We start from the raw sequence: 22,701 nt of genomic DNA, 5'->3' as shown, positions 1-22,701 counted from the left end.
CTAGGACAGTAATCCTCTTGTGGCGGTTCCACTTTTCATCAGACTGAGTCACGCAGTCTCTTTGTCTTTGATTTAATCCGTAATCGCCAATGTAACTGTCTTTATTAGGCGCTGTAACTGCCTTTAATAGTCAATGTGACTACCTTTAATAGCCAGTGTGGCTGCCTTTAAGCAAAAAGTTGCCTTGGTCAACTCGATGGCCTGTCTGGTCGGTCCAGACGTTTTCAGCCGGTAAAAATATGTAACTGCTTCGGTTTACGACCTTTAATTATAAACATCTTTAATAACAGTGAAGAGGGCTCTGTATAAACATATTGTATCATTTTAAGACCTCACAAGATTTTTCTTTGACGTACATATCAGTCCAACCTTGATTCTTCATTTCTGTGTCAAAATCGTGCTTTAATGTTCAGCGTATCTTTAATTGCCAAAAATGACCAATTGTGTCACATCCTCGACGTTGAAACAAGTGGATTTGGACTCGGCGTCTAAAATTCTTTAAGTATGCCAAATTTCATCCAGATTGGTGATCTGCACAACGAAAATCATTTTCTGAAGTTAATAGCGAGTACCTCCACATGGTCTAGTCAGGCTGCACAGCAAATCGATGGGGGCTCGCAGCTCCCGTCTGTACATGAACAGCGCCGGGCTGCAGGGGGTGGCTCCAAGCTGACTCGTGCACTAGGCCATCAGCAAATACGGGAGATGTTCGTCCCAGTCATCCTGACAATCGGCGGTGAAGAGGGCCAATTGTTGTATGATGGTTCTATTGAACCTCTCCACCATGCCGTCAGATTGTGGCCTTCGGGGCGTTGTATGGGGCTTTCGAATTGATAGGAGACTGCACATTTATTTTAGCAATTCACTTTCAAAATTTCCTCCCTGGTCAGTGTGCAGCTCCTCCGGAATCCCGTGCCGACATACAAATCCTTCCACGAAGGCCTGTGCCACAACCCCGGCTTATTGGTTGGGAAGGGCAGAGGCCTCCGGCCATTTAGTGAAGTAGTCCATAATCACGAGGATGTACCGATTACCTTGCTGAGTGGTGGGCAGTGGTCCCAATATGTCCATGGCCACTCGCTCAAGGGGGAGCCCAACCTGATGTAGTTGAAGCGGGGCCCTCATCCTCCGTGCCGGTCCCTTTTTAGCAGTACAGGCATTGCATGATCGACACCAGTCCTGAACATCACGCCCCATGTTGACCCAATAAAACTGCCGGTGGACCCGAGATGTTGTTTTGATCCTGCCCAAATGGCCGCCGGGGCAGATACCGTGCACTTGTTCCAAAAATTTGGTTTTAAATTGGTTAGGGACTACTAATAGCCACGAAATTCTCTCTGAGGGGATTTCCACCCACTTGCGATATAAGATGTTGTCCCTCATTTCTCGGGTTTTCCACTGAACCCAGTAAGCCTTTGTTCGCGCTCCGAATGGGGTGACCTCCTCCCCACTGGGTCTCTTATTTGTCCGGACCCACTCGTACATGGGCCCTATCACGGGGTCTTCCCGCTGGGCCGTGCTCCACGCCAAATCACCAAATTCCTCATCCGCGGTTAGTGGTAAAATTGGGCCTACCACCTGGGCCGCACGGGCTCGGAGCTTCTGGGAGGTGTCTGCCAATTGGTCCCTCTCCTCATGCCTCGTGCAATACTTACAGATTTCTCCCAGATAGTGGCGTCGAGAGAGCGCATCGGCATTCCCATGAGTCTTACCAGCTCTATGGGCCACATTGAAATTGTACTGCTGCAACTTTTCCAACCACCTTGCAATTTGGCCCTCTGGTTCCTTGAACCGCAAGAGCCATTGCAAGGAGGAATGGTCAGTTCGAACCAAAAATTTCCTCCCATACAAGTACGGGTGGAAATGGCTCACTGCAGACAGCATGGCCAATAGCTCCTTACAAGTGACGCAATAATTTCGTTCAGGCCGACTCATGGCCCAACTGTAATACGCGATCACTCTTTCCACGCACCCCTGTTTCTGGGACAAGACTGTACTCAATCCTTCCTGCCTTGCAACCGTGTCCAGGGTATACATCCCGTCATCGGTGGGGTATGCTAAAACGGGTGCGGATGTCAAACGCCCCTTTAATTTGAGGAAGGCCTGATGGCATTCCGCTGTCCAATTAAACCTCGACCCCTTCTCTATAAGCCGGTGAAGGGGTCTGGCTATGTCCGCAAATTTTGCCACAAAGCGCCGATAGTAGGAGCAGCGACCCAAAAACCCCCATACCTGTTTGACGTTACGAGGTACGGGCCACTCCTCTACCGTTGTAATTTTACTTGGGTCGGTTTTCACCCCATCGTGGCCGATCACGTGTCCGAGATAGGCCATTTCCTTTGCGAACAAAGTACATTTCCCAGGGCTCAACTTCAACCCTGCCTGCGTGAGGTGCCCAAACACCTGGTCCAAATTAGCTATGGCCTGGGAAAATGTTTTAGTGTGTACCAGGACGTCATCCAGGTACACCAGGCATGATTGCCATGGCATGCCGCCCAGCACATGCTGCATCAATCGCTCAAAGGTGGCAGGGGTGTTGCACAAACCGAACAGCATCACAGTGAACTGATACAGTCCCTTCCATGCAAAAAATGCCGTTTTCTCCTTCCTCATCTTATCCATCTCCACCTGCCAATACCCACTCTTGAGGTCCAAAGTTGAAAACCATTTAGAGCCTGAAATGACATCGAGGGTATCGTCAATTCTGGGCAAGGGATAGGAGTCTTTGATTGTCACGTTGTTAAGCTGGCGATAGTCCACGCAGAAACGCGTGGTCCCATCCTTCTTTTTGACCAACACAACCGGTGACATCCAAGGACTTCCCGAGGGCTCAATGACACCTGCATTGAGCATCTTTTCTTCCTGTTCATCAGCTTCCTCTCACTTGCTCCAAGGGAGCCGTCGAGAGGGCTGACAGACAGGCCAGGCCTCATCGGTGTGGATCTGATGTTTCACCAGGCCCGTACGTCCAATATCCTCGGGTGACAAGGAGAAGATTTCTATTTGTCGGTCGACCAGTTTGTGTAAGGCCTCCCACTGGGCGTCCTCCAAATCTACACTACTCCGATTTACCATCTCGCAAATGGGATCGGGCCAATTCCTGACAGACTCTGGAGACCCCCGCTGGGGCCGGTCCAACTCGATGTTATCATCCCTCAGCTCTGCGACTCATACCACTGGGGTGCAATCTGCCACCTTCATGCCCCGTCCAATAGTGCATGGTGCCGTGCTTACATTTATTACCCTGACGGGCACGATAAGCCCGTCAGTATTTACCAGGGTGCGGCCCACGACTAAACCCAGGGTCGATTGTCCCGCCATTAGTTCGGCCAGGCCGCAGGAGCCCTGCCAGGTTGGGTGTGCCCGCCACTGTGCCGGAATTACTGCCTCGGCACCCGGGGGGATGACCACGGAGTTGGGAGCTTCCAGCTCTACCCTCTCATTCGTGCTCATGCCCCCCAATGGCAACTCCTCACCACCCAACTGCATGACTTCACGGCCCAAGTCGATTTTGCAACCACCAGCGGTCAGCACATCTAACCCTATTAAGTATGGGTCGCACACCTCCGCCACCCAAACCTCTATTCTCCTTTTAACCATGCCCAATTTAAGGGTCACGAAACCACGCCCTATGATGGGGGCCGTTGCCCCGGTAGCGAGCTGAAAACTATGATTTTGCAGGCGGTGGATCCCATCCCAACCGTCTACACTCAAATTAAGGGCCACGGGGCTGATGATCGTGGTGCTTGCTCCTGTGTCCACAATGGCGTCTACCCCTACGCCGGCAATTTTGCACCAAATCGTCAAACTGCCAGTGCCAATTTGGCAACAATAAATAACCTGTCGCAGCGCTGAGGGCTCTTTCCCATCTGGTTCTGCCAAACACGGCCCTATTTGCTCGGCACTCATTAGTTTCCCTGGGACTGGCCCCGGGGGGGGGGGGCAGCTAGTCCGGTCTGTTCGGGGCGGAGTTGGTGGGCCGGGGCCTCTCCCTGCACGGGGCCCTACAGTCCAGCGACAGGTGGCCCACCCAATCACAGTTAAAGCACTTAACCGGGTGTGGTGCATGCCTCAGATATTCCAAATTATACCCCCCCTTCCTTCCGAATCGGGGAATTTACCAATGGCCCACCACGTGTCCTCCTGTGAGCCACTTGCGGGACCACGAAACCACGCCCTGCGGTCCAGAACCTGTCAACCGGCGGTCGACCATATCCCAGACCATTCCCTCCAGTTCCGCTCGGGTGCCGAGGCCAGCTCCAGCTCCAGGCTCACCGCTGTCCATGGGGCCCACCTGCCGGACAGCTATCACATGTCGCTCGGACCGTCTAGCCGGCGGCTTCGCTGCCTCCCGTCGGGCGGCAGCGTCAGCGTCAGCCACCTTCTGGAGGTTATCCGGCCAAAATATCGTCAACAGGGCCCCGGTGTCGGTGCCCGCAAGAGCCTGGATGAAATAATCCAGGGCAAGGTCTTCCTGGTAGGGCGCCGCCATGTTCGCATGTGCGATCCCCACTGCGCAGCGAATATCGTAAGCCAAATCTCCCATTTTCTCATGGGGCTGTCGTTTTTGCCCACTAAGCTGAGCTTTAACAAGCTCACTCTGCTGCTCTATCCCAAATCGCTTATTTAGGGCCGAACAGAGGTCTGCCAACGTTATTGCTCCCGGGGGCATTGTGGTCAGGACCTCAGCCGCCGCGCCGCGCAGCTCCGCTAAAAGATGGATCCCATTCTCGTCCACGCTCCAGCCATTACCCCTGGCCACGTGGTCAAATTGAGCCAAATACGCCCTCAGGTCGGTCTTTCCATCATACGGAGCTTGGGGCACCGTCCTGCCTCCCGGGTTCCGAGCCCCACTCAACAGTCCTTGCGGGAAAAATGGAGGGGCGGGCCCTCCGGATTCCGCCGGTGCTCTACTCCCGCGAATCCCAAGCCACTCGCCCGGACAATTTGTCAACCCCGTCTGGGTCTATGCGCGCCCCACACTGTCTCCTGCACTCAACCATGCCTTCTCACTCGCATTCTGCACGCACTCCAGCACAATCATACTGGGGGCCTGTGTTCGGCCAAGAGACCCTGGGGTCTCTGCTCCCCCCCCCAAACTTGGCATGTACCCTTTTGCATCATGCCCCAGCTTTGCCTCGCCCAGCCTTACCTTAACTGGACTCACCTGATCATGATCTGCTTCGAGGGAGCGTATCCTCTGTTCCTGAAGGAGGCCATCCTACCCCTTGCATCGGGTCTCAAGACATTCCTCAAGCTCCACCCACATTAATGTCCCTTACCTTCCCCTCTATCTGTGTTTGCTCCTCTTTTACTTTATTTCAATCGTCTTTTACTCGTTCTATCTCCCTTTGCATCTCTGTGAATCCCTCCTTCGCCATGCTAAAACCCTCCTTCGTCTCGTCCTCATGTTTCTTCAATCGCTCCCCCAATTCTTGACTCTGTCTCGACCTTCCGTTCCATCTCTTTTACCATTTCCATCATTTCCTCGTGTCTCAATTTACACCCTTCCTTTACAGCTTCCAATTCCCCCTTTGCTTCCTGCTGGCCTTGTTTTAAATTTTGTATCACGGCCGTGTTTTTCCCAATCTCTGCTTTTAATTGCCCTTGTCCTTTTTTAATATCCTTCATCCCCTGTCCGGGTTTATCCACCTCTCGCCCAACCGTCGTTATCCGATCCGTCACTTCTTCCTTACCCGTTTCCATTGCGGACCAAACACCTTTCACACTCCCTTTCAACTTCTCATTTCCCCACGTACTGTACCGATCTCATCCGCCATTTTCCGGTCCATGGTCGGCATTTCGCCTTTCACCTTTACCAACTCCACTTTCATTTCCTCCTGGCCCGCCTTCAGCATTTGCATATCGCCATTAGTGCTTGCATGTCACTCCTCTGTTGGCTTTGTAAATCCATTCCCATGTTTTGCATGTTCCCATTTATTCTGTTTTCCATGTTTGTTAATATTTCTACCAACTGTCTCTCGTCAAATGGCTTTTGCGAAGCCGATCCGCCACAATCGGCCGCGGATCCGACAGGGATTATTCGGTCCTCCATCAGGGGCATTTGATGCGGGGGGAACTCATGCACCGCCGCTCCCAATGCCACCCCTGGGTCTGATCACAGGGAAAGGTCTTCCTGCATGGTGTCCTCCTGAGCCATGGGTTCTTCTAATACTAATTCAAGACCCACCTGTACCAGCTCGTCTTGGTCCGCCATGATTCGTGCTGGGAATTAAATATAATTTAACTGCTCTTTAATTTGGAGGGGGGTGGGGGGTTATTAAACACACCCCTGAACCGAGTCCCGTAAAAAAATGTTTTTAATAGAGGCGGAGGGGTTCGTACCCCGCTCCTGAACACCAATTTGTTGTTTGGTGTCCTGTAAATTTCGTTGTGGAGGCGGAGGGGTCCGTATCTACACTCCTGACACCAATTTGTTGTGTGCCGGGGGTCGGTGGCGAACACGACCACAAGGTGGGGAGGGTTTGTCGTCTCCCACCAGACTCCCTGGAATGGGAGGCTGTCTATCCGGATAACTCCGTGAGCTGGCGGGACGCTAAACCGACTGTGGTCGCCAATACTTCAACCACGTAGCGTAGGGTTATTCGTCTTTAGCCAAAATAGCAAAGTAACTACGTGATTTCAACTACCGGTGAAGCCACGCCCTCACCTTGCCCGAGCCGGATCATCCTACCAGCTACGGTAGAGTATCAACTTCCACCTACCCACTCCGGATCGGTTGCAGCCGAGCGGAACTACCAAGGCGTATCGGCTCTTATGAACGGATTATCGGGGATGAAACCCCGTCTGAACTCAGGCCCGGACCATGTTGGACCAAATAAAGAAAGGACGAAAACGAACTGGGAACATTTCCAATAAATATATTTGCAGTAAATAAAGGACAAGAGAGGCGAGACTTGAAGCGAATATGCAGAGCAGGGAATATTTACATTGATGTAAATAAAAAACACTTTAACAATTCCCACTTAACAGACGGGCCCAACACAATCAGACGTTTGTGGAAGGAACGTTGGTGAGTAGTGGATCGTGATGGGGGATGGATCATGCAGATGGGATGTAATAATCTAACTAAAGACGTCACAACACACTTTTTCGAGTCTCCCACTAAACAAAAAGGAAAGGGACCTATCTCACACGTACTTACCGGCACAACTAACTTTGGGACTTGAATGTTGAGTGTGCATGGTTTCCAGATTCGTAACAATATAATACTCTTTCACAATCCACTTCATAAAATATATAATACTCTTTCACAATCCACTTCATGAAATCGACAAAGCTCTTTCACAATCCACTTAATGAAATATATAATTCTCTTTCACAATCCACTTCATCAAATATATAATTCTCTTTCACAATCCACTTCATAAAATATATAATACTCTTTCACAATCCACTTCATCAAATATATAATTCTCTTTCACAATCCACTTCATCAAATATACAATTCTCTTTCACAATCCACTTCATCAAATATATAATTCTCTTTCACAATCCACTTCATCAAATATAAAATTCTCTTTCACAATCCACTTCATCAAATATAAAATTCTCTTTCACAATCCACTTCATCAAATATAAAATTCTCTTTCACAATCCACTTCATCAAATATAAAATTCTCTTTCACAATCCACTTCATCAAATATAAAATTCTCTTTCACAATCCACTTCATCAAATATAAAATTATCTTTCACAATCCACTTCATCAAATATAAAATTCTCTTTCACAATCCACTTCATCAAATATAAAATTCTCTTTCACAATCCACTTCATCAAATATATAATTCTCTTTCACAATCCATTTCATCAAATATATAATTCTCTTTCACAATCCACTTCATCAAATATATTGTTACGAATTTGGAATTCGATTGCACACAACATACAGGTTCCTTTAGTCAGCTATGTCGATAAGTGCTTGTTCCCTAGATAGCTCACCTTTCATTGTTTAAATGTTCAGAAATCGATTAGATGAGCTGCGGATCGATTTAATAGTTAGGGAACGAACAATGGAGACATCCCTCCGCCTCTTCTGCGAAGCGCAAGAACCCTGCCGTCCCGTGACTCATGATGTCAACAACTCCCTCCCACACGTGGCTGAGCGGGGGATGGAGCACGAGGGCATGAGTCACGCCGGGATCGGGGGAAGGGCGGGAGAAGCCTGCCGATGGATCCCGGGAGTAGCGACCTTTTGACAATCAACACGTGTCAAGGGCTCTACCGATATACCCGACTGTTTTGGGATTGCTTCGACCCCGGCCTTGTGGCAGAAAGCCATGGATCAGGTTTGCATTGGCCTGCCCGCTCAAACCTACCTGGACGATGTGCTCATTGCGGGGAAAACAGCAGACGAGCATCTTGCGAACATTGCCCAAGTGCTGACGAAGCTAGAAGCGTGTGGCCTGCGCTTGAACAGGGACAAGTGCGCGTTCTTCATGCAGCGCTTGGAATACCTCGGGCACATCATCACATCGGAGGGGCTGTTGAAAGGCCCTCGGAAGGTGGAGGTGATTCAGCACATGCCACCGCCTCGCGACAAGACGCAGCTGCGCTCGTTCATTGGTATGGCCCAGTATTACCAAAGGTTCGTGCGCGGGCTCAGCTCACAGCTTGCACCGTTAACGCGGTTGCTCAGGAAGGACGAGCGCTGGGCCTGGGGGCCGGCACACCGGGCGGCGTTCGACCGTGTCAAGCGGCTGCTCACAGAGGATACGGTCCTCGTGCACTACGAGCCTCGAGCGGGCACGAACAGCTATAATGCTATATGCATTGCAGACACGTGACTATCAGCACAACTCCTCCACGCCCCCTCAACGCTCCATGCCAATACACCGCAGGAAACAAAATGGATGGAATGCAAAGCGAATAGAAATGAAAAACGAAATGAAGGCGAATTTGAAAGAAAACGCAAAGGAAATGAAGGAAGAAATAAAAAACAACATGGAAGAGAATATGCAAAAACTGCGGGGTGAGATGCACGCGCGCACACACACACACACACACACACACACACACACACACACACACACACACACACACACACACACACACACACACACACACACACACACTTAGTGGAGGACGATGAGGGGGAGCTCGGGGAATGTGTCGTGACCCAGTGCAAGCAGCCGGATAGCCTCCTTATGGAACGAGGGGAGGGAATATTCCCCCTTGAAGCTGATCTCGACCAGGTGGGTCCCGTCGTGCCGAGCGAGTTAGGAGGGCGAATGCTGTGAATGGGTGCACGCGAGGTTTGGGGGATGTGAAGGCCCCGGGAACCCTTGTGGTGGAGCGAATCCCCAGTGTGGTTGTTCCGGTGTGTGTGGTTCCAGTATGTGTGTTCACGAGTGTGGCAGAATGTGTGCTGAGAAGCGCGCATGGCATGTGTGAGAGCGCTGTATGTGAGGGAAATGGCGGTCGGCGTGCGGGAACACGCAACCACATGTCCGAGTGTCATGGCACGGTGTGTGAGCGTCGTGGCACGTGGGAGTTTGTGCGCGAGAGTGCGAAGACGTCGGAGCCTGACGGTGGACAAATGCCGAGTAGCGGCCGTAGCTGGTTTGAGAACCGTGCCGGGTTTGCTCGGCAGCGAGCGCGGGGTCCGTGCTGTGCAACGCACAAGGCCGCCACGTGCGCGCCTGCGGGAGTGAAGCCCGGTCCGTAAACGCACGTGGTGGATTAGCCGATCCCGCCGACGGACAGAAGGGAGGCTGGCTAATGGATTTGAACCGGACAGGTTCTCCACGCGAGCGTGATTGTAAAGCCCCGAGGAGCAGAGCACATGTTTTCGCGTGGGGAACCCCTCGAACGTGGTGCTTGCTTTGGGATGCGCAGTGACGTCGTGGCTGCATGGTTGAAATCCGGCAGAAGGGAATCCCTGCCAGATGGTGCCGTCCGATAAGGGACGAGGTGCGAGAAACGCGAACAGCTGCCATGATCTCACGGGGAAAGAGCGCAGGTTGCCAGTTGCCGCGCTGGTGTGCGCATGGAAAAAAGAAAAAGCAAGCCTCGCTTCGGGTGAACAGGATTCCCTGGGAAAGGGGTGGAAGACCCCCCTATCAGGGGGCACAGGAACTACTAGTGAGGGGGATGGGTTAGCGATAGTTAGACCGGCTTCATGGGGCAGGGACAAGGCCTCATGGAGTCCGTGGAATGGATTAGTTCGAGGGATTTTAGTTCAGATTTAGGAAATGGCAATTTTTTTGGATTTTTGGAGACATGGACAGACATGGAAATGTGTAGAGGGGACGAAGCTTAGCTACGTAGAGTAAATGGAACATGCATGAGAATAAGGGATGACGAGGGAGCACGAGTTAGTTCGGGGATTTAATTAGGAAGGATGGCAATATAAAGTGTTGGTGCGAGTTGTGAAATTTAAAGTGCGTGAGGAATGAGTGTGGGACAGTGGGCCCAAGTGTGCAAGTGGAGCAAATGTGGAAAACATGGTGCGAATGACTGGTTGGGGGGAGGAGTGATTCCCACCCAAGTGACCCCGGGGTCAGTCTAATGTGAGCTGGTGGGTTATTCAAATTTACTAACAGGAGGTCGTTTTGTTGTTGGTGTCGAGAGAAGGCACGAAACCCGTTTGGAGGGGTGCAAGAGTTCATGTACCGGCTGGGAGCGTGGCTGTGGAAAGTTGAGTATTTGTTTAGTGGGCACCCCGGCACCGGACGAGTCGGCCAGTGTAGGCCAAGGGCCCAAGAGGGGCCGGGAGAGTGTAGTGGGCACGGGCGACCCGTCGGAAACGGGACCCGTAGCGCCAGAATGCCACGGGGGCAGTGTCGTGGGCACGGGCGACCCTCGGAAAGGGACCCGGGGCATCAACACGCCACGTGGGCATCAGGGGGGGGGCAATGTCAGAGAGGGCAACCCCCCGCGTTGTAGGGAGCAGCTTGGCTCGGAGGCAGCCTGCGGGCCTGGGGGTGCCATGGTTAGAGTTCGGCAGAGGGGGGAGTTCCTGCCAGTTGAGTCACGCTGGCCAGCCAGGAAATGGTGCGAGGGCACGGATGAAAATTTGAGGGCGAGGCCCAAATTTATAATGGACACCAACACAGACGACCGGAATCATGGTTTTTAGAACCGATAGTTTGAAAGAGTGAGGCGTTTTTGAAAGCCCCGAGCTAGTTTCAGGTTAATAAATGTTATGGTAGTTAGGAGATGTACCCCTTCGCACCATCCATCCCTTCGCTCGTTGTAGACCGTGGACTCACCTTAGTAGATCGCTGAACTCTGAGAAGGCCATTCTGAGGCTTTGTTGGGCCTCGATACAGGACGCTAGTCTCTCCCTATTCCCCTCCAGAGAGGGAACGTAGGGGTTGTGAGTAGGCTAGGTTGACAGGATAGGTTAGCCAGACAAGGACGATAAAGGGGATTAGGGAGACAATTATAAAAGGGAAATAAAAATAATAAAAATAAAGAGGGCTAAATTTTGTTGTGTTTTGTCAAAAGATAAGGGAGTGGGTATGGACAGAGACAGGCAAAGGCGATAGAGTGGGGGGAGACAGTAGGCTAGGTCCGAGCCCGCCTTCAGAGCGGCCGGCACCACCGCACTCCCTCCAGACCTGAAGGAACCACACCAGAGGCCGGCCAGCTTCACCTGCCGGCCCGTTGTGCTGCAGCCGCCTGTTCTGCATGGCCTTGCCTTGCTATGCCCCGTTTGCCTGCCTCTGCTAGCCCTTGTTTGCGTTTGCCCCTGTGTCCATCCATCACCATGTGCGCCAGGACCATCCAGTTTTGCAAAGACTGCCCTGCAGGCAGCCCATGCATCCATCATGCTCATTTGTGTTTTGCTACCATCTCCATCCATTCCCCTGCATCAATGGACTTTGAAATGACTTTTACCTTCTCCCCTTTCACAGATCACAAGTCCTGGGCCATGGTTAAGTAATGAATAAGTTGAGTGAAAATTGTAAATACGTGGAACCTCACCTGCATGTTTGTTTTAGCGCCGGCAATTTTAGTTAAGTTGTCCGAATGAGTCTGAGAGTTTGTTTAGTTAGTTACGCAGCGTATTAGGTTATTTATTTTTGGGACACGTATAAGGAAATGTCGCACTCAGGGATCCGAAGGAAGAACGTACGAGGGGAAAACTTACACATGCTGGTCACACGAAAATTTGACGACTTGGGACGAGTCTGTAAAAGGGGGAGGGGGTAGTGTTACGAATTTGGGAATTCGATTGCACACAACATACAGGTTTCTTTAGTCAGCTATGTCGATAAGTGCTTGTTCCCTAGATAGCTCATCTTTCATTGTTTAAATGTTCAGAAATCGATTAGATGAGCTGCGGATCGATTTAATAGTTAGGGAACGAACAATGGAGACATCCCTCCCCCTCTTCTGCGAAGAGCAAGAACCACCCTGCCGTCCCATGACTCATGATGTCAACAACTCCCTCCCACCCGTGGCTGAGCGGGGGATGGAGCACGAGGGCATGAGTCACGCCGAGATCGGGGGAAGGGCGGGAGAAGGATAAGAGGAGATCTTTTTCTTTTGTTCGTGGGCAGAGTTGGAGGGGGCTGAGTTGGGGGGCAGAGTTGGAGAAGGGAGTTGAGAGTAGCCGTTCAGCAGACCTTCGGGTCCTGTTTGGCTTGGGTTAGGGTTGAGGCCTTCGGAAGCTTTTTGCTTCGGCTGGCTCAGTGAGCTTCGGCTGAGGCCTGGCTCGGGAGGAGGCTTTTTGCTAGCTTTTTGCTTTGGTGGTTCAGTGAGCTTCGGCTTCTGCTTGGCTCGGGAGAGCTTTTTGCTTCAAGCTGCTTTGCTTGGAAGGAAGTGAAGTCAGTCGCTCGGCTCGAGCTGCGAGTAGTGGCTTCTTCTTGGTTCGTGGACCTCTTTGTTCTCCATTTTGGTTTCCGTGCTTGCTGCGACTCATCGACCTCTTCGTGGAGGTGGTTCCTCGGGGAAGCGACGCATCGACGGGAAGGATCGGCGCCTCGTCTCACCAGCACGTGTTGAGAAGCTCGGGAGGATTCGCGGGAGCTCGGGAAGGATCACGGCGATTGGATCCAGCTCGCTCTCGCTGGAGCCCGGGTCCGAACAACTTGAAGACCACACGAGGTGGAGAGGTTCGAGATTGGTTCTGCGTTTCAGCTCACCTGTCCTCCGAGCTGGAGCTCGTTATTAAAGGCCTCTGCCACCATTTCTTGGGTGTGTGTGTGTGTGTGCGTACGTGTGTCCGTGGGCCCGTCTAATAAGTAGGAACTGCTGTTAAGTGCAAGTGACTGCACATAATAAGTAGACGGTCGTAGTTATTTTGTCGTGCTTTTGTTGCTTGTATAATTGCATACGTGTTTGCCTTGTTTAATTGCATACGTGCTTTATTATAATAAATGTCATTGTGTGAATGTAAACCTGTTCGTTGCGTCCATTCCCTCATTGAACTGCCCCATCTTGCACTCGGAATATAGTTGGTTTTTAAATAGCCGGTAAAGTGATCGGGTCCAACGGGACCGCGCGATAATACCCCGCTCGGTTATCCCAAAAGGAAGCGAGCTGCTTAAGCGGCTCGTTTCCAAGCGGTCCCGTTGAGGTACAATCTCTCGGTAACCTACCCGCGCGAATAATTAGGTAAGTCAAAGATTTGGCGATCAGACCCTGTAGCGGGGGTAGAGTGCGGACAAGGTTGTGGTGTGGTTAAAAACACACCCGTGGCTGGTTTCCGGCGTTGATCCGGAAAGCCGTGACTCGATTGTCCGTTCGGTGGGCGAAGCGACCGCTATTAGTTGGACGTGGTCGTTCGCACGCCGGACGGGCGGGAAATCCACAACAATATAAAACTCTTTCACAATCCACTTCATCAAATATAAAATACTCTTTCACAATCCACTTCATCAAATATCTAATTCTGTTTCACAATCCACTTCATCAAATATATAATTCTGTTTCACAATCCACTTCATCAAATATATAATACTCTTTCACAATCCACTTCATCAAATATATAATTCTGTTTCACAATCCACTTCATCAAATATATAATTCTGTTTTACAATCCACTTCATCAAATATATAATTCTGTTTCACAATCCACTTCATCAAATATATAATACTCTTTCACAATCCACTTCATCAAATATATAATTCTGTTTCACAATCCACTTCATCAAATATATAATTCTGTTTCACAATCCACTTCATCAAATATATAATTCTGTTTTACAATCCACTTCATCAAATATACAATTCTGTTTCACAATCCACTTCATCAAATATATAATACTCTTTCACAATCCACTTCATCAAATATCTAATTCTCTTTCACAATCCACTTCATCAAATATATAATACTCTTTCACAATCCATTTCATCAAATAAAAATACTCTCACAATCCACTTCATCAAATACAGAAAGTTAATTTTGGACGAGCAAAGGTACCCGGTGTTGCCAGATAACACCGGGTCCCTTCTCCCACCCCATCCCCCCTTCCTCCGGAGTCACACTTGCCCCTACCCCACTGAACACCCACCCTCTCCTTCCCCTATCATGATTTTGAAGTTATGGAGGACACACATCTTTATATATATATATATATATATATATATATATATATATATATATATATATATATATATATATATATATATATATATATATATATATATATATATACAGTATATGTATATATAAAGTTCCTTTAGTCAGCTATGTCGATAAGTGCTTGTTCCCTAGATAGCTCACCTTTCATTGTTTAAATGTTCAGAAATCGATTAGATGAGCTGCGGATCGATTTAAAAGGGAACGAACAATGGAGACATCCCTCCCCCTCTTCTGTGAAGAGCAAGAACCACCCTGCCGTCCCGTGACTCATGATGTCAACAACTCCCTCCCACCCGTGGCTGAGCGGGGGATGGAGCACGAGGGCATGAGTCACGCCGGGATCGGGGGAAGGGCGGGAGAAGGATAAGAGGAGATCTTTTTCTTTTGTTCGTGGGCAGAGTTGGGGGGGCTGAGTTGGGGGGCAGAGTTGGAGAAGGGAGTAGCCGTTCAGCAGACCCTTCGGATCCTGTTTGGCTTGGGTTAGGGTTGAGGCCTTGGGTGTATGTATGTATACATATATATATATATATATATATATATATATATATATATATATATATATATATATATGTATGTATATATGTATGTATATATATATATATATATATATATATATATATATATATATATATATATATATATATATATATATATACACACACATACACACAACCATACTTATTGTTATGGATTTCAGAATCGGATCCGACAAATGCATACAAACATTTAGGTCCTCAGACAGTGTCTTGGATAGACCCATCCCCATGTTTGATGGGATTCTAACTTTCATGCATTGGAGAAGGGTATAAAACAAATTCCCTTTCTTATGGGATGGCCTTTTTCTCTTTACGACACATTCATGTAGATAGAGATAGAGATCTCATTCATAGAGATAGCACTACCTTTCCATCAGGACACATTGGCTTGGAGGTGGACGATATATTTACACCTTGGACTTTCAGGACATTTGATTTAGCACACCTCAGGCTTTTCCTGAACAGTTATTCTGACGGTCAAATACTGCTGTGGATCATCTACCTCGCCCACCTATCTTTCATTGACGTTCGACACCAATCTCTTTCACCGACGTTGACATCCACCTTTTTCCATCGATGTTTGACGCCCTGTTTGGCAGCTTTATGTATGCTGGCTGGCTCTTGTTCGTGTCAGGCTGAACGAGGAAGGAATGATCGCGAGGTTGACGGTTGGTCATGTGCAGTGATGCACCAATAGACAAGGTGGATTTGGCTAAAGTCTGCTTGAAGCTCCGCCCAGACTGGTCAACTATAAAAAGGGCAGGAGGACCTTTTTCCAGACATTTTTTTGCCTTATTTATGCATCGATGCAGGTGCCTTATTTATGCATGCATCTCGTTCATAATTGTGCGTCATTCAGGTACATCTTTCTTTTTATTTTTTGCAAATCATTGATGTCGGCACATTGTTCAAGTGCACATGTGTATGGATGCAGATACATCATGATTATCATTTCATGCTTATTCCTGTACGCACATCTAAATACATGTGTGGCCCATGCACCGATGTTGTGAAAGTGTGCATATCTCATATCCACAAATTCTGATTGTGTGCATCATCCACGTCTCCCTCATACACGTCTCCATCATCCACGTCTCCATCATCCACGTCTCCATCATCCACGTCTCCATCATCCACGTCTCCATCATCCACGTCTCCATGATCCACATCTCCATGATCCACGTCTCCATGATCCACGTCTCCATGATCCACGTCTCCATGATCCACGTCTCCATGATCCACGTCTCCATGATCCACGTCTCCATCATCCACGTCTCCATCATCCACGTCTCCATCATCCACGTCTCCATCATCCACGTCTCCATCATCCACGTTTCCATCATCCACGTCTCCATCATCCACGTCTCCATCATCCACGTCTCCATCATCTACATCTCCATGCACAAATTAATTCTTTATTGCAGCAGTAACATGCAGCAAACACCTTCCTTCTGAAGCTGTAGATAACTGATGGTTTAATTCATGCCATGGCAGAAACAAAGGAAGACTATTCATGATCTCCATCGTCACCTGCACAAAGTGGAAGAACATAACTCCATCCAAGCCCACTTGTTAAATCATGGGGCTGACAAATGGGAGGAAATTGCTAATCTGCAGAGTGAAGCTCTGGACAGGTTTGAGGTAAGTCACCTTTTTCTTTGTTTGACTTGGATTCCTTGAAGCTACTTCTGGTTTATCAGTGGAACAATCATGACTATTTCCCTTTACCTACGTTTCTGAGTAACCCTGCAAACAACATTTCATGGTTAAGAGCAGAGCAATGTTTAAACATCTCATGTGATTTGCATGGTTTCCTGCATGTTTGCACATAAAGAGAGGAACGTTGTGCAAATCCACTGCACCATCATCAAAATGAGGAAGAGTTTGCTTGGTATTGGACATTCAATTATGGGATACTGTCGAACAGTCCCATCCAATCAGGTGGCTGGATTCCTTGATGAAATCCCATTTCATGTGTTGATTTGTCCTTTGCTTCTCTATCTCCTTGTATTTCAATTAAAACCACATTTGGCCTTCTGATATCTCCATCCTTCATGTAACGTGTATGAGCTCTTCTTTCATCCTGAACAAATTACAAATTCCTGTGCAAATCCCCTTCAGTCTGACACCATTCCTGGACAGCCTGTTCCTGAAAGGCTTGAACTAAAAAAATAAAAGTTTAATCGTCGAGGCACATTAAAGATCCCACGGTATTTTCGTGAAGAGTACAAGCTGTTACTTGTTTGTACTCACCACCGGCATCCTGAACAAAAATTAAGTTTATGTTCTTTTATTTTCTTTGCTCTGTTGTTTACATATTCTGTACTTTAGTTTTTAATCGTCACTGTCTTGTATCCATCAATTAAATTTCTCTTTCTGTTCCTGAATGCTGTTTTGGATTCATCGAAGGAACAGCAGTCGTTCATATTACTGTGGGTTGTACTAAATGAGGAATCTTTTTTTTGTGGTCCTTATCCTGAGGAATCCTTTTTGTGGTCCTTATTCTTGGTGGAACAATAGTTTCTGTGTGGTCTTGTCACTTGAAGATAATTATGTGAAACAAATGTACCTCGCTGGTTTGACGATGGGTGTGACCCTATGACGGTGTGTTCCGAATGGCAGGATGCTGTGAAAAAACTTGATGGAAAGTTGAAGCAAGAGAGGTCAACGCACGTAATGACACAGAAGAAAAATAAATTCCTCGTTGAAGAACTTGCCCGAACACAGAGTGCATGCGCGCAAGAGAAGGCTCATGGTGATGAGCTTTCCCAATCTCTGAAAAGGTACTTCGGCTTAACAAGGCCACATTAACTCTTTTCAACCTTCCCTCGATTAGTTTATCTGTGGTTTGTCGTGTAAATGGTGTTTATTTTGTTTAAGTGACCATAGTGCAGGGGCGTTGCTGACGGGGAACTTGCCCCCAAATGTTTTGTGCTGTGCCCTGAATCTATTTTAACTCCTTGGCTCCGATAGGCCAAAACATTCCGACCTCAGAAATGAGACAAGGTTGGAAGTCTAGACGTAGAAGGTGTGTACCAGCGTTGGACCCTCTCATGTTTCCAACTGTAAAAAAAATGTGGTGCACGTCGTGATTACTCTCTCAGTGAGTAGCAGCACTTGTAAAAGATAATTTGGTGTCTTCAGATGTCCAGACACCTGGCTGAGAAGCACAATGGGAGAAAATAGACTTCAGCACAGTGCATTGCTTTTGACAGGGTGCACTGGAATCTGTGTTGGAGGATGACATCATTGATATCTTTGTAAAGATGCAGCACAGATGGTTCACACTGAAGTTTCCCAACAATAAATATAGGTAGACTGTTTACAAATCCAACTTTTCTAAAACCGTGGATGGTGAGGGTTAATTAATTAAAAAAAATGTGACATTTTGTTAATTATATTTAAAATGGTTAATAATATATCATAAATGTATGTTTGTGATTTTACAGAATCAAGTAGAGTTTGTAAACAGATACTTTTTTTCTTTTTATGTTTAATTTATTGTTTGAAACTAAAGGTTGAAACACAACTGAATTGAAAATAGGAAAAAGTCCTTTGATCTTCAGATGTGCAATCATCTTACAAATCCTTTATGTGACGTCAGAAATGTCACAATTGACCTATTTTATACATGTGTCGCTATGCTAAATGTTTTATTGGGGGGGGGGGTGGTAACTGGAGATGGTGGCGGCCTGGGTCCTGAATCTTTTTGGAAGCTTGCGACACCTCTGCTGTGGTGTATCTTCGGATTGTACATTGGTCCGTAACGTGTTGTGTCATGGATCTTGCAGCTTGCAGCATCAGATGGCAAAGCCTGAGAACCATCTCCAGGAGAAGCTCGCAGCAGCTCAAAAGAGAGTTGCTAATTTGGAAAACTCATTTCATGCTTCAAAGGAAGAGCTGGCAGTGAAGATGGCTTCATTGAAAATGGTAATGATTGTTTGTACATCATGCATCCACGTGCATTATTAAAGTGTGCATGTCGTATGTATTTGTGTGTCCTTCAGTTCCATCTATGTTTGCATTTTTTGCAAATCATTGATGTTTACACATTATCATCGATGTATACTCATCTGTGTGTTGTGAAAGTGCGCAGATATCATCAGAACATTATTCTGATTGTCTGCGTGCACACATCCCAGTGCATGCAACCCTCCGTTACACAAGGTCTCATGTTTATGTCGTGTATAACAAAGTGATGGTTTGATAATTTTGTGGCAGGAAGAGGAAATGAAGAATGAAAATCTGCAGCATCGAATCGACGAAACAGAGATAACGATATTGAATCAGGCCAAGCTCGTACAGAGTCAGGCCCTTGAACTGGAGCACACTGGTCCCCGCAGTGAGCTTTGCAACAAACTTCAGGTGAGTTTACGTTTGACTGGCTTCTTGCAATGACATCTCAAAGTATAACTAATGACTGAAGATAATTCACCTCTGAAAGCCAAAGAGACAAACTGTCATGAGACTCAATTCCTTCCATGTTTGTTTTTACTTTGGTGTCGATGTGGGAGTGGGTTATTCAACAAAAATGGGATCAATCAATCAAGATTAGATTATTTAAACTTTTGCATTGGTTTTGAACCTACTCTTGATCATTAAATCATGGCGTGTCAACACTCCCTTGAAGGAAGAGTGGCTGAGGGGACAAACATGCAGAAAAAAACGTCTGAGCCCACAAATGGATGTTTTACACCTGAAGCGAAATTTAACTCTGGAGTGCACCCTGGCAAAGATGGGCCAAATAGTCTCCTCATTTCCTTCTTCGAAGTTGTACAACATCGTGCAACCACTCGTTTGACTAAGTGTAATCCTGCGGAGAACAAGTGTCCTTTGTTCTCCCAAGAGAGCATGGACCTTCCATTTGAACATGCAGGCAGCAGTCCATATTCATCTGTGTGTGTTATTTATGCTTCCCCCTCTGCCTTCCAAGGGGGGCACCAAACATACGACACTCTTTGGCCCAAGTGCTATTATTTCAAATTTTACTTCAATTTGATGAAGAATCAAGGATTTTTATTGTTATGTTGACCTGCATGTGATATTTCATGGAAATCGGCCAAGGGTTTGGATACATAATTATAGAAAGCAAACTCGCTCATTCATATATATATATATATATATATATATATATATATATATATATATATATATATATATATATATGTATATATATATATATAGAAATATATATATAGAAATATATATATAGAAATATATATATATATATATATATATATATATATATATATATATATATATATATATATATATATATATATATATATATATATATATACACAGATGCCAACCCTCCCGATTTCATCGGGAGGCTTCCGAAAATTCACCCAAACTCCCGCCCTTACGATCACTATCCTTATCCTCCCGAAATTTTGATATTTTTGCACTGTTCACTAATCAGAATGTACTAGTATGAGAATTGAATGAAAAGCATCGTCTGCTACGTATAGCATGTGGTAACTCCATAACGTTCGCTGCTACCAAATTGTACGTAAAAAATTGCAAATTCAAATGAGGAGCAGCGAAACATTGGGTCTGGATCTCGCTTATGCGATCATGCACTGAGATTTAGTGCATGCGGTATGTGTGCAATACAGTGCATGCGGTATGTATGCACAGTGTATATGCATGCGATACGCTCACTGCATGCAGCTGGGCCCCGTACCAGCCCGGCGGTCGCGACCACCGTGCGGTGTTTAACAGCCGCTAGAGTTCTACGAGTCGCGCTGCAGCTGTGGAACATCGACTTCGAAGTTACCGATGCTTCAAGCCCTCGATGTTGATTACGAAATGGCAGAAAAGAAGCTTACGAAGACCAAGAAATGGTCTCAGAAGTACAAGACCGAATACAGTCTCCAATACCCGTGTATTCGAAAGTCTGAAAGAGGAATTCATCATGCGTATTGTACAGTATGCAGCGTTGATATTTCAGTTGAGCACGGAGGTCGCGATGATATTCGGAAGCACGTTGGAAGCAAACGGCACACAGACATTGCAAAGGAGAGATCTTCGAGCACGAGTACCGGTACACTTCTGAATTATTTCACCAAACAAGGGACAAGCGAGGAAGAGGATGTTACCCGAGCGGAACTTCTCTTTAGTGGATTTATTGTGGAACATAACTTGCCCATATCAGTCTCAGATCATGCTGGACCTCTATTTCAAAAGATCTTTCCAGATTCAAAAGTTGCTTCAAAGTATGGATGTGCAAGAACAAAAACTTCAGCAATAATTGGTGAGTTGTCAAATGTTACTGCTTCATCTATTGCCGATATTGCTAGACTAGCTCCATTTAGCCTAGCTACAGACGGTAGCAATGACAGTGGTGAGGCCCAGCTATATCCTGTCCTGATTTCGTACTATGACAACAGTGCTGGGATTGTGAAGCAAGGTTTGCTAAGTTTGCCTGCGTGCAAACAAGATTCCACTGGAGAAAACATTTTCAAACTGCTTGATCATGAGTTCAGTGAGAGGAAAATTCCGTGGGGAAATTGTGTTTCCTTTTGTGCTGATAATGCCTCTGTCATGGTGGGCAAGCACAAAGGAGTCACTGCTTATATCCACAAACAAAATCCAGAGTGCTACATCATGGGATGCCCTTGCCATATGATGCACAATACGGCCAAGAAGGCGGCTCAGGCCTTACCCATTGAATTAGATGACTTTCTCATCGATATTTACTACTACTTGGACAAAAGTAGTAAACGCGTCAAAGGAGTGAAAGCACTGCAAGAACTCTGTGATGCCCCGACACACAAGATTCTGAAGCATGTCGCAACAAGGTGGCTGTCCCTTGGTCAGTGCCTAGACAGGCTGATTGAACAGTGGGAGCCACTTCGCCTCTTCTTCAAAGAAGAAGTACGAAGAAAAATGCAACCAACTGTAGCCAAGACTCTAACAACGAGCAAGAAGGACGGCACTGTATCTACTGCCAGTACTGGCACTGCAGGATCAAGCACTAGTGGAGCAGCATTCACCACTACCACTGCAGTATCTGCTGCGAAGAAGACAGCAGGGACAGCACCAAAACCAATGCTGAGAGCAGGTAGCATCACCGGCCCTTCATCACGTTCATCTACAAAACAGATCCCTTCAGAGTCGAGAAAGACTGTGATAGTCCCATCTACAGGCAAAGAAGGACCCAAGTTAAGTTCTGCTTTTGCCAAATCACTTGATAGAAGCTCAGCAAAACCTTCGAATCAGAGGTCTTCTTCCTTGGCTGCACCTACCTCAAGCTCTCTCCTCAAACGTAAAATTGGATCTGGTACTACGAGTCTGACCTCTTCTGCTGGCAGTAAACGCAAGTGTGATCGCCCTGCGGCTAAGTGTACTACGAGTTCTACAACTAAAAGCGCATCTTCCTCAAACACTGTGCAGGAATCTAGAGAAAAACGTGTCAACAGGATGTTCTTGTCTCCACAAACAAAACTCTATTGTTTCTTCCTTCGATATGCTAACAAGCTTTTTGAGAAGGGGAATCTTCTGCTCCAAAGAGACGAACCCTGTATTCATCTCCTGCACGGAGAATTGAATGGTCTTCTGAAAGATATCTTCGTACGGTTTTTGAAACCATCGGTGTCATCGATT

At 47.2% G+C, this 22,701-nt stretch overlaps 1 protein-coding gene across 1 annotated transcript in view; it reads left to right on the top strand.

Annotated features, from left to right (window-relative positions):
- Nucleotides 1-22,701, top strand: part of LOC147031476 (uncharacterized) — a 76,237-nt gene that overhangs the window by 8,744 nt on the left and 44,792 nt on the right. Inside the window, exons 2-5 of the mRNA XM_085863885.1 lie at nucleotides 16,588-16,734; nucleotides 17,716-17,876; nucleotides 18,885-19,023; nucleotides 19,315-19,458. Coding sequence (XP_085720011.1) covers nucleotides 16,588-16,734; nucleotides 17,716-17,876; nucleotides 18,885-19,023; nucleotides 19,315-19,458 — 591 coding nt within the window. The remainder of the gene's footprint in view (nucleotides 1-16,587; nucleotides 16,735-17,715; nucleotides 17,877-18,884; nucleotides 19,024-19,314; nucleotides 19,459-22,701) is intronic.

This window comes from Eptatretus burgeri, chromosome 2 (assembly GCF_056783735.1).
Source record: "Eptatretus burgeri isolate ZD-2024b chromosome 2, Ebu_testis_v1, whole genome shotgun sequence".
Taxonomy (NCBI): Eukaryota; Metazoa; Chordata; class Myxini; order Myxiniformes; family Myxinidae; genus Eptatretus; species Eptatretus burgeri.
The sequence above is the reverse complement of the archived record's forward strand: the minus strand, read 5'-3'. Positions and strand labels throughout refer to the sequence as shown.